Source organism: Mustela nigripes, chromosome 6 (genome assembly GCF_022355385.1).
Source record: "Mustela nigripes isolate SB6536 chromosome 6, MUSNIG.SB6536, whole genome shotgun sequence".
NCBI classification, from domain to species: domain Eukaryota; kingdom Metazoa; phylum Chordata; class Mammalia; order Carnivora; family Mustelidae; genus Mustela; species Mustela nigripes.
In genome coordinates this window covers 64003945-64017001 of record NC_081562.1, presented here as the reverse complement: position 1 = coordinate 64017001, position 13057 = coordinate 64003945, and the positions used below count along the sequence as shown (strand labels likewise).

The 13057-nt window shown below is 39.5% G+C and overlaps 1 protein-coding gene across 2 annotated transcripts in view; it reads right to left on the bottom strand.

Moving 5' to 3' along the window:
• Nucleotides 1–13057, bottom strand: part of DENND5B (DENN domain containing 5B) — a 201393-nt gene that overhangs the window by 11163 nt on the left and 177173 nt on the right. For both annotated transcript variants that reach the window (XM_059402699.1, XM_059402701.1), the window contains 4 exons: nt 11029–11150; nt 7625–7770; nt 5946–6064; nt 4588–4775 (listed from right to left, as the gene is read on the bottom strand). In XM_059402699.1, the coding sequence (XP_059258682.1) occupies nt 4588–4775; nt 5946–6064; nt 7625–7770; nt 11029–11150 (575 nt within the window). The remainder of the gene's footprint in view (nt 1–4587; nt 4776–5945; nt 6065–7624; nt 7771–11028; nt 11151–13057) is intronic.

Below are 13057 nucleotides of genomic sequence, written 5' to 3'. Positions count from 1 at the left end.
CTAAACTGCCTTTGCCTCCCAAAACCCAAAAATGTTTAAAAAAAAAAAAAAAAAGATGGTAAACAGATTCTAGGGATAGAAGTAGGTAGGTAATAAGAGAAAAAATTTAATTTTTGATAATGTCTTATGGTGATGAACTATTAAATTTAATTTATATGTCATACTGTAAAGGACAAGCTATACATTCTAGTGTTTTAGAATCTTTGAATTTGTACTTCTGGAGGATTTCTTGCATAAAACATTCTCCAGGTAAAACTCAAGTAAGTTTTTTCCACACCAATGCATAAAACTTGTTAAAATGGGAACCTCTAATGATTGAAGGACTTCTTCAGCTGCTAGTTATTTTTTTCCTTTCTCTGAATATATTTTTTAAATATTCATTTTTTTCCCCAGTAATCCCTATGTCTAATGTGGGGTTCAAAATCATGACCCTCAGATCAAGAGTCATATGCTCTACCAACTAAGCCAGTCAGGCAACACTGAATATTGTATTTTTTTAAACATGATGATCTTGGGACACCTGGGTCGCTCAGTTGGTTAAGTGCCTGCCTTCAGCTCAGGTCATGATCCCACAGTTCTGGGATCAAGTCCCACATCAGGCTCCCTGCTCAGTGGACAGTCTGTTTCTCCGTCTGCCCCACTTATACACGCACGCTCTCTCTCTGTATTTCTCTGTCTCAAATGAAAAAAATACAATATTTAAAAAAAAGTAAATATGAAGACTTATTTTGAAAACTTTTATTCATTCTAAAATAGCACTGTACTAATCAGTCGTATTTTATTTTTTAAAAGATTTTATGTATTTGACAGCGAGAGATCACAGGCAGAGAGGCAGGCAGAGAGAGAGAGAGAGAGAGAGAGAGAGAGAAGGAAGCCCAGTCTCCCCGCTGAGCAGAGAGCCTGATGCGGAACTCGATCCCAGGACCCTGAGATCGTGACCCGAGCTGAAGGTAGAGGCTTAACTCACTGAGCCACCCAGGCACCCCTATTTTATTTATTTTTAAAGATTTTATTTTTTTAAAGTAATCTCTATACTTGTGATCTCTGTCTGTCAAATAAATACACTCTTAGAAAAAAAAATTAAGTAATCTCTACACCCAACATTGGGCTCAAACTTACAACCCCAAGATCAAGAGTCTCATGCTTTACCAACTGAGCTAGCCAGGAGCCTCTAATCAGAAGTATTTTAAAACTGATTTAAAGCTTTTAGTTCTCTAAATATCACCTGCACACACTGTGAGAAAATGCCAAACACCCATCTCTGAATTTCAGGTTATTTAAAAATTTCTACCTATTGAGTAAGGAAAGAAAATATGACCAAAGTAGGGAGTAAGGCCTCCTAAAACAGTAATATCCAAATAAACTGGGACTGTTTTAGAAGTTCTAATAATTTGGATGGACTGGGCTAAAATCTTTTATGTCTTTTTTATTTTTATTTATTATTATTATTTTTTTTAAAGATTTTATTTATTTATTTGACAGGCAGAGATCCCAAGTAGGCAGAGAGGCAGGGAGAGACAGAGGAGGAAGCAGGCTCCCTGCTGAGCAGAGAGCCCGATGCGGGGCTCGATCCCAGGATTCTGGGATCATGACTTGAGCCGAAGGCAGAGGCTTTAACCCACTGAGCCACCCAGGCGCCCCCTTTTATGTCTTTTTTTTTTTTTTTATTTTTTTTTATTTTTTTTTTAAAGATTTTATTTATTTATTTGACAGAGGGAGATCACAAGTAGGCAGAGAGGCAGGCAGAGAGAGAGAGAGGAGGAAGCAGGTTCCCTGCTGAGCAGAGATCCCGATGCGGGACTCGATCCCAGGACCCTGAGATCATGACCTGAGCCGAAGGCAGCGGCTTAACCCACTGAGCCACCCAGGCGCCCTTTTATGTCTTTTTTTAAAAAAATTTATTTATTTGATAACACAGAGAGTGAGAGAGCACAAGTAGAAGGAGTGGCAGAGGGAGAGAGAGACACCAGCTCCTAGCTGAGCAGGAGCCAGATGCAGGGCTTGATCCCAGGGCTCTGGGATCATGACCTGACTGGAACGCAGATGCTTAACCAACTAAGCCACCCAGGTGCCCCCTTAAGTCAGTCTTCTAAGTCAATTAAGGATAACATACAATAAGTTCACCAATTTTAAGTGTACAATTTGATGAGCTCAGACAGATGTATAGTCACAAAACTACCGCAATCATAATGCAGAAAATTCCTATCAACCAAAAAGTTCCCCTGTGTCCCTTTTCAGTCAATCCCCTTCCCTAACTCTCAACTCCTGGCAACTGAAGCTCTGCTTTCTATCATTATTATACTGCCTTTTCTAGAATTTGGTCTAGATGGAATCAGAACATTTAGTCTTTTGTGTCTGTTCTCTTTTACTTTAGCATAATGCTTCTGAGAGTCACCCATATTGTTAGATACATCAGTAGTTTGTTCATTTTTAGATACCGCTGAGTACTATGCCACTGAATAGATACAGCACATTCTCCTTATCCAATCACCAGCTGGTGGATACTGGATTATTTCTATTTTGACTATTATGAATGAAGCTCCTATGAACATAGGACTGCAAGTATTAGTGTAGCTCCACATGTTCATTTCTCTTGAGTAAATACTGAAGAGTGGGATTCTGTGTCAAGTGTATGCTAAAGGTGTGCATGTCTTTAGAATAAAGTACCAAACTGTTTTTCCTTTGTCATTCCTACTAACATTCCTCTGAGCATTCCACTGCTCTCCATCCTCACCAACATTTGGTATTATCAGTCTTTATAATTTTAGCTTATCTAGTAAGTATGTGAAGTCTAATTCTGAAGGCAACAAGGAATTATGAATCAGGGGAATATTTTGAGAAAGAATGGGGGGGGGCTGGGTGGTTCAGTTGGTTAAGCCTCTGCTTTCAGCTCAGGTCATGATCCCAGGACTCCCTGCTCAGCTGGGAGCCTGCTTCTCCCCATCTCTCTGCCTATCACTCTGCCTACTTGTGCTCTGTCAAATAAATAAATAAAATCTTAAAAAAAAAAAAAAGAGTAAGGAGAATTTTTAGGCTATATCTAATAGTTAATATACTGCCATGTGCTAATAAATGGACAGGGACTAAAGATATTTAAGGAAACCTCTTTGTTGGTAAACTGAAGACCTCTCAGGTTCTGTTATATTCTACTTATGGCTTTATTGTCTATGGCTGAAATAAAACCACTTCCATGATAAACTTCTGTAATTTTTCACTAAATCATACTGCCTCTGTTTTAGTTTTCTGTGGCTCCTGTAATAGATTATCACAAAGTTGATGACTTAAAACAACATACATCTATTCACTCATTGCTCCGGAGTGCCAGGAATCAGAAATTATCGCCGGGCAGAAATCAGGGCAGCTCTGAGGCTCAAAGGAAGAACACACTCCTCAACTCTTCAAGCTTCTGTCAGCTGCTGGCATTCTCCGGCTTGTGGCTGCATCACTCCAATTTCTGCCTCCCTCTTTTAAGAATATGTGTGACTGCATTTAGGGCCCACCTAGATAATCCAGGGTAATCTGCCCATCCCCAAATCCTTAAGTCAATCACATTTACAAAGATCTTTTTTCCAAATAAAGTAACATTTACTGATTCTGGGATTAGGATCTAATACTCTCGGGAGACATTATTCAGCCTACTAAAGACTATATTAACATAAATTGGAAGTTTATGGTAGTATTAAAAATGGCATGTAAATACAGCATCCTATCTATAGAAGTCACTCCTCTATAGTATTTTATTACTTCTGTAGGAACACAGGCGTAGGGACAGGAATTTTTAGATTTTCTATTTATTTGAGAGAGAGAGAGAGAGAGAGCACGAGAGGATAGAGGTCAGAGGGAGAAGGAGACTCCCCGCTGTGCAGGGAGCCTAATGTGGGACTCAGTCCTGGGACTCCAGGATCATGACCTGAGCCTAAGGCAGCTGCTTAACTAACTGAGCCACCCAGGTGTCCTTGGAGAGGAATTTTTATTTATTTTATTAAAAAAAAATTTTTATTTATTTATTTGACAGAGAGAGATCACAAGTAGGCAGAGAGGCAGGCAGAGAGAGAGGGGGAAGCAGGCTCCCTGCTGATGAGGAGCTCGATCCTAGGGATCCTAGGACTCTGAGATCATGACCTGAGCCGAAGGCAGAGGCTTAACCCACTGAGCCACCCAAACACCCCCCCCCTTTTTTTAGAAGTATAATCTACCCCACAACATGGGGCTTGAACGCATAACCCCAATATCAAGAGTCTCATGCTCTACTAACTGAGCCAGCCAGGTACCTTTCCTCCTTTAAGTTTCAGTCAAAATATTACTTAGTCACATTTCCATAGATTAATTAAAACAGAACACGCAGTTTTTATTTGACTTTAATATCTAAATTCTTCAGGTTTTTAATTATTTGTTAATTCTTACCTTATTTTTCCCTTTCCTCTCTCCTTGCTCTTTCAAATTCTGTTTGCCCAAATTAATTTTCCTCCACTTTCTTCTTTTTAATCTTGCCACATTTCATTAACGTATGTTCCCTGTGAAATGGCCCCATGATGTCTGCAACATCTGAGGCATACTGCAAATTTAACAATCAGTGATGGTACTTACTGGTGGTTTTTCCTGTCAGTGAAGTGATGCTCAGTCTCCGAGCCGAGGTGGGGGATTTCTGCTGGGGTGGAGTCCGACACTGCTTTACCAGATCCTCATCTGCCACCGAGGTCATCAATTCCCCAATAAGGATTCTCTCCAGGCTTCCATCATCAATGCCTTTCCCCAACCACCGCCCGCATGGGAACCTTATAGGTCAGAAAAACAACTTCTCCATCACCAGTACTTCACTAGTTTTAATCAGAATTTTTAAAATGGCACCATGGGTGAAGCCGATCATTTTAGTGCCTATGGGTTGTATTTTAAATTTAATTTTAAAATTTCAAACATACAGAAAAGTAGAGAGAATTGTATAACAGACACCCATATTCTTTATGTTTTGCCATATGCTTTGTTTTTATTTTATGTTGGAAGTATTTTACAGTACATTGCACACATCAGGACATTTTACCCCTAAAAACACTTCAGTATGAATCTCTGAAGAATAAAGACATTCTCTCTTATATAGCCAGAAATTGTTACCACATTCAAACAAATTAAATTGGTTCACTCTTTTCTTATACCTCACCTATATTAAAATACTGTGGTTAGTTCTGACAAGAATATTTTCAAACTACAAGCTAATATGGAAGTTGAGTTATAGGAGAAAAGAAAAACAGTGTTTCCAAAGAGGAGTACCAGCTCTAACCAGTAGAGTCCAAAAGATCCTTTCCTCCTACTAAATTAATTACTTCAAGCTGCCCTTTTAAATTTTTTTTTTTTTTTAAACAGAGTTATATCTTTTCCAACACTTGCGGACTAAGCATTGATAGCACACACAAATAATTTTTTAGAGGTTTTCTGGGGGCAATTTTGTATTACATAAAAGGTAAAACTAAGGGGCACCTAGGTGGCTCAGTCAGTTAAGTGTCTGCTTTCAGCTCAGGTCATGATTCCAGAGTCCTGGGGTCAGGTACCCACCCCCAAACTCCCTGCTCAGCAGGGGGCCTGCTTCTCCTTCTTCCCCTGCAGCTACTCCCTCCACTCTTGTTGTCTCTTGACTCTGCTCTCACTCTCTCAAATATGTAGAAAATCTTAAAAAAAAAAAAAAAAAAAGTAAGACTAAACAACACAACAACCTAAACTAAGATTCAGAAGGCAGTGAGAAAGCTTTAGAAAGAAAATAATTCTTTTTTTAAAGTTTGTTTTAGTAATCTCTACATCCAACATGGGGCCCAAAATCAGTACCCTGAGATCAGGAGTCACACACTCTTCCGACTGAGCCAGATAGGCACCCCAGAAGGAAGCAATTCTTAAACCTTTTCTTGTCTAAAAAATCTCAAAGAAAGAATTCTGAACTCCCAAGGACATTTACTTACCTGTATGTATGTCCTGTGATCTCATTTCTGACCATGACACAATCCACTAGCCATTTGGCTAACAGTCCTGAGTTATCGTGACCAATCTGAACTGTGGTCAGCTTCCCCAAGTTCTGGCACTGGAGGGACAGGACCACAGGTTATTCAGAGCTTGATCCCACTCCCACTACTGCTTAGTTTTAGTGGTGGCACTTTGGTTTCATCTAATTTAACAACTGCAGAAGACTCATCCTGCATAATGTGCTCTGCTTTGTAGTAGAGAAATATATTCACATCCAATATATCCCATCTAATGAGCTAGGACACATATGAACAGTAACCATCAAATGAGGGGACTATATAAGGTGCTAGAGATATAAACAAGTATTAGAAAAACACTGGAAAAGGAAAAGTTATTTCTAACTGGGGAACCCAGAATTTGCGCCTTTATGGAGAGAATAATTTCAAGAAGTGGCAAAAGAATGCTATTTAGATTCAGTTACAGTGAAGTCAGGAAAATAAATAAATAAATAAATAATCACTGACATAGCTGTTTTTCTGTTTCTAATAAAATGCCAAGGCAGAACTGACCTGAAATCTCACCTACTAGAAGCCTTTGAAGCTATCATAAAAAAAAAATACAGTTATCAATATCCTTCCTGGCCATCAGTGGACAAATACAAAAGAAAGCAATAAAAGGAATAGTAAAAATAAATGTCAATTAAATTCTGACTTTTAAATTCTGGCAAAATATCACAGAACCCCCAAATGACTATATATGGTTAGGAACATCACAGCTATGAATTCTTAAAGCCCTTGACTTTGTATCAAGGTGAGAAGACATCACAGTCATTCACATGAGGGAGCACGGTGTCTTCAATTAGCTGTGGCAGGAAAGATGGAAAGAAGTAAGCAGAAATGAGAGAGTCTGGAAACAGTAATGATGGAACTTATAATAGAGTTTATGTTTCATACTTGCTAGTCAAAGAAAACCCAAGCATTTTAATCTTTTGTGTATAGTGAGTCTATTTTAGATAAAGAGGGCTAAAAGGGGCTCTTGGGTGTGTTATGACTAAGTGGAAACTGCTATTCCTAGACCCCAAGGAACATGGAAACAGGATACTCAGTCAGTACTACTTCTCTCCTGAAACAAGAGCAGGAGTTTGTCTTCCTCCTGCATTCCAGGATCAGCCTGCAGGGGGGCTCAAAGACAAGGGTGAGACCTGAAAACTGACTACAATATCAAAAAATATTTTTATAGATCACGCTACAAATGTCACCATGTGGTTTACAAGCCATAAGCCTGGGTGTCAGCTCTCCTGTCCCTCTGTTCAGGTGGCAGAGAGCATTTTACAGTAAGAAAGAGAAACACTGTGGGAAAAGCATTTACTTGAATGTTCCCTACTTGCCCACTTCTGTGCAAAGCACCAGCAATCATGGAATAGAACCTAGCAAAGCCCCAAAGTATTCCATTACAAGTAGAAAAATAGAGCTTAATAACTAAAATTATAGCAATAAAAATATAAAACAAATAACTGTGTTTAAGACAACTTTAGGTGTATACTCACAAAAATGATCCTGCATGCTTGAGTACTCCTTTGTATTATTTGATTTGAGGACACATGAAGAAGTAAAACCGGAATCCTTGTGTAGAACTATGTATGACATTTTCTGCTAAGAAAGGTGTTACCTGAACCTACCTCAAAAGTCATTTCAAGGAGGTTTTTGGGAATCTGCATTACTCCCGTGTCTCCTAGCTCTCCTGACACACAGATCCAAGGGTTCGATGTGATGATCGCATTGCTCAGCTTTTTGATGGGGATGATCACAGACCTATATGGAATCACTGGAAGAACAATGTTGAAATTAAAAATCACAATAAAATCCTTCTGATAATAAGGGAAATATATATTAATGACTCTGTTGGCTTGCACAGTTTGCTTGTTATGATCTTTCAAGATGTGCTTACACGGAAGATGAGATTACCTCTTCCAGTCTATAAATGAGGTCCAGTTTATAAATCACAAGTCCAAGCTTGTGACGGTTTCCATGGCATATTTATTACCAGGTATGCATGACATGCAGAGTATCACCATGGTGACATATGTAACCTCTACATTCACAAAAAGCAATCCCAGGCATTAATACCAGAACTGACTCCTATACAAATTTTCATTGCTTTCATGTTTTAAATTTTGTTCTAAAATCAAGTATACTAGGGAGCATGGTTCCTGATGTGGGTTCATATGTAAAAGGGGGTGAATGGCTTCTTGGACACTACTGCCTTATTGCTTATTTCCTCAAGGCAATGTTTCAGAATGTTCCCATCCCAACTGTACAGCTCGTTATGCAAAGCCAAGAGTAATAAACAGTACCATTCTGGATATAACAAAGTGTATAAACCACAATTTGGAAAGCTATTGAGGCCACTCAGGTACAAGAGGAGCCCTGGGGAAGAATTAAGATGTACAAAGCAATCTGTGTGCAACTTTTTCCTTTTCCTCTAAAGAGCCCTAAAGGCTCTTTAGAAGGCATACCACTAGATGTCACTGTCCTATCACTGTCTTTTGCTCAAACAGGGTAGCACAATAAAGACATTGCACTCCCTCCATTCTCTTTTAAAAATGGGGATGGTTCAAACACTGGCGTAATTTTATCCCTCAGAGTCATACTTGTTTGTTTTTTTTTTTAAAGCAGGGTAGAATCAATTTGTTTTTGTATCCTTGGAATTTCTGCTCCTTTAGTCAAAAGAAAGGGTCTCAGAAGTCCTCCTTGAAAGATCTACACATACGATGATACACATTTATTGGACAAGGTGCCCAGATACAGCCTCAGAAAATGAGATCATGGTTCAATGCACTCTTAGATAAGGAAACTGAATGGGATTAACGGTTCATTTCCCTAATTTTACATAAATGACTTTCTTTATGTTAGGTGAATAACCTCCCTTTTGGTCTTTTCATTTTGGCTGAAGGAAAGGAAAATGTCAGAGAAAAAGCCATACTTTCATGGTTTAGTAATCATAAGAATCAAATGGGTTTTGAAACGGAAAGCAGAAGAGGTTAGTACAAGACTTTATTTTAGGTGTCAGAGGCTTCTCTCAGTCCTTTCACTGAGAGGATTAGAAAAGTTACAAAAAAAAAAAAAGGGTTTAGGGTCAGATGCAGAACTGTGATTACATCAAGTATAAAAAGGAGTAATATTATTAAACCTAAAATTATTTCTTTCATGAAGATCTCAATTCTTCAGAGTTCTTACATGGAATCTATAGACACAAGTAGGATCTTAGAGGAGTCCTAACTACCTGGGCTACTTCTTTTAAGACTGTACATAACATCTTAGACTCTTTTTAAAAAAAAGATTTATTTATGTATTATTTGAGAGAAAGCGGGGGGATGGTAAGGGAAGGGCAGAGGGAGAGGGAGAGAATATCTCAAGCAGACTCCCCACTGGGTGGGGAGCCCAACACAGGGCTTGAGGTCACAACCCTGAGGTCATAACCTGAGCTGAAATCGAGTTGGGCGCTTAACCCATTAAGCCACCTGGGCACCCCTAACATCTTAGCTTCTTACACCGGCAGTAATGTACTAAACTGACTGATAGTTTTGGGGTGCTTGGGTGGCTCAGTGGGTTGGGCCTCTGCCTTTGGCTCTTTTCATGATCTCAGGGTCCTGGGATCAAGCCCCGCATCAGGCTTTCTGCTCAGCAAGAAGCCTGCTTTCCCCTCTCTCTTTGCCTGCCTCTCCGGCTACTTATAATCTCTCTCTCTCTGTTAAATAAATGAATAAAATCTTTAAACTGATAGTTTAGATACTAATGGATAGTTGGCAGATACTACTGGTTGGCCTAATACCCAGTTCAGCTCAATGTTTCCTTGTCTGCTTCTATCAGAGACTAGAAAGCCAAAACCTACTAATTTTTAGCCAGTGACATGTTGTATTTATTGGGATTTCTTAGAAAATCCCGTTTTTCTAGCACAGGTTCTGCCCCTTACTCCTTGGCACTCCTTCCTTCTTCCCTGCTAGAAGGTGGAATGAGAACAGCCATCTTATGACCATGAGATGATTAGCACACACTGAGGACTGTCTAGAAGAGAAGGACAAAGACTCTGGGTCCCTGAACATACCATAGGCTATTTTTAAACTTCTTATTATATAAGAAATATGAAACCACCTATTTGTTTAAAGCACTGTTTTCCAAGTTTCTGATTCTTGCAGCTAAACACAATTTCTGATACAAGTAAAAATTCTCCAAAGTGGGTAAGGGGAGCCACTGCACCTAAGAATTAGTACTAGTGAATAAATGCGATAATTTGACTTTCCATCAAAAACACAACTCCAATCAGCATTTCCTCCTTCTACAATCCTACATTATTCCGTAAGGTCTTAAAGTCTTTTTGAATCATCAAAGTTTAATGATGTTCACAGTTCCATACATTTATTATGGTATGCTGATTTTTAAAATTTTATGTGTTTTATGTAAGATACTGGATGATTTGTTTAATAAAACTTTTTTTTTTGAAGTAAGCTTTAGGCTCAACATGGGGCTTGAACTCATGACCCTGAGATCAAGAATTGCATGCTCCACAGACTGAGCCAGTCAGGGGCCCCTAATCAAACATTCCTTTTTAACCTCCAGCCCATTTCCTACTGTAGACTGGGGTTCTTGGAAAGCAGATGAAGTCAGAAGTCAGCATGCAACATGTTGCTCCTGGGATCACCATGTGGCTGAGAGAAGCTGAACTGTGATACAGTGCAATGAAGTCCTCAGCTGATGCCACAGTTAAGTTCTAGAACAGCCCTATGATAGTCCTAGGATGCTGGCTGGCCCTGCTAAGGAGGGATCATCTTGGGAGGGTTGGGAAGGGGAAGGTAGTTTGTTCTGGTGAGGCACTCCCCACAGAGGCTGGCAGCTGAGGACTGCCTTCCCAAAGCAGTCCCAGCTGCTGGGGCACAAGCTTCATTCCTAAATAGAGGTCTGGGGCCTGCCTCACAAACAGTCCATTTCACTGTACTGTCATATATGTCACTTGTAAAAATATAAACTCTTATTCCATTAGTCGCCTGAGCAACTCTTCACTTATTAGCCAATTCTCCAGACTTACTGATAGTGGTGAACACACTGGTGAAGCAGAAGTAGTCAACTGCATTGAGGGAAAGAAGATGGTAAAGAAACTGCTCTCTTTCTTCTTCACAGCGTAGAAAAGCATAACGCTTATAAAGCTTCCTAGGAATGGGTAAGACAAGCACAAAATAACAGTTTATTTTTCATGCTTTTCATTATGTCTTGTACTAAAAATAAACACATTCATTTAGTCAAAGTCAAATGCATTTGTTTTACTTTTGGGACTCAGTCCTAAGAGTATAATATGAATTACAGGCAAGGCTTACTCACAGATGTCCACTAAAATGTTATTTGTAAAAGGAAAAATGTATCATGGTATATGCATACACTGGAATACTGTCTGAGCATTGAAGATAAAGTTTATAAAATTTTTTTTTTAAAGATTTTACTTATTTATTTGACAGAGAGAGAGTGAGAGTGCACAAGTAGGCAGAGTGGCAGGCAGAGCGAGAGGGAGAATAAGGTTCTCTGCTGAGCAGGGAGCCCCATATGGGACTCAATCCAGGACCGTGGGATCATGACCTTAGCTGAAGGCAGCTGCTTAAACCCATGAACCACCCAGGTGCCCCTAAAGTGTTTTAACAACAAAAACAAAACTACTGGGGCGCCTGGGTGGCTCAGTGGGTTGGGCCGCTGCCTTCGGCTCAGGTCACGATCTCAGGGTCCTGGGATCGAGTCCCGCATCGGGCTCTCTGCTCGGCAGGGAGCCTGCTTCCTCCTCTCTCTCTGCCTGCCTCTCTGCCTACTTGTGATCTCTCTCTGTCATATAAATAAATAAAATCTTAAAAAAAAAAAAACAAAAAAAAAACAAAAAAACCAAAAAAACTACTAAAAATAAGTAATTTTAAGCACATACATTAAAGCACTTTTCCAAGTGTATTATATTAATATATTAATCCTCATGATTACCCTTTGAAGTAAGTCTACTGGCATTCTCATTTTATAAATTAGGAAAACAGACATACAAAAAAATATCTTGTCCAAAGTCATTCAAATAGTAAATAGTAAAGGCAGTATATGAACAAAGGCATTCAGTCTTCTGAGCTTAAACTCTTACAGTGAAATGTTTATAACACACGAAGCTAAAAAAAGGATGATACCGGGGCTCCTGGCTGGCTCAGTCAGAAGACCATGTAACTCTTGACTACTGGGGTTGTGAGTCTGAGCCCTAGGTTGGGTGCAGAGATTACTTAAAAATAAAATCTTAAAAAAATGATACTGAAGGGGCGCCTGGGTGGCTCAGTGGGTTAAGCCTCTGCCTCCGGCCCAGGTCATGATCTCAGGGTCCTGGGATCAAGCACCGTATCGAGCCTCTCTGCTTAGTGGGGAGCCTGCTTCCCCCCACCCTCTGCCTACTTGTGATCTTTCTCCTTCTGTCAAATAAATAAATAAAATCTTAAAAATAAGACACTGAATTGTGAATACAGTATAATCTTAACTAAGAGAGCATGCATAGAAGAAAGTACAGAAGAAAACATGCAAAATACTTGGTATTTACCGTTATGTAGTGGGATTTTCTTCTTTTTCAAGTAGCTATACACCCAGCATGGGGATTGAACTTAAGACCCAAGATCAAGAGTTTCATGCTCTACTAACACCCAGGTGTGCAACTATATATAAGTACGTATTTATAAAACTCTGCACCACATGTGGGGCTTGAACCCATGACCCTGATATCAAGAGTTGCATGGCTCTACTTACTAAGCCAGCCAGTCACCCCAAGGCACACAACCTTTACATAGCACTTTATGTACTTTGGACATAGTAGACATGAATGATTTATAATGGGCAGGGATGGGTAAGGGGAGTAACTAGTTTCAGAGAACAAGACTAGGTTCACAGCCTATATCTAACTTTGTATTCTTTATCAAACCTACTCATCTTAAAATGCTCCGGGGGGCGGGGGGAGTAAGCAGCCCAGTGATGATGTGTACAAATACAAAACTATAAAAAGAATTGTTACAATGATGAGATTTCAATGCAAGGTCAAGTCTGAGAACTTTGTTGAG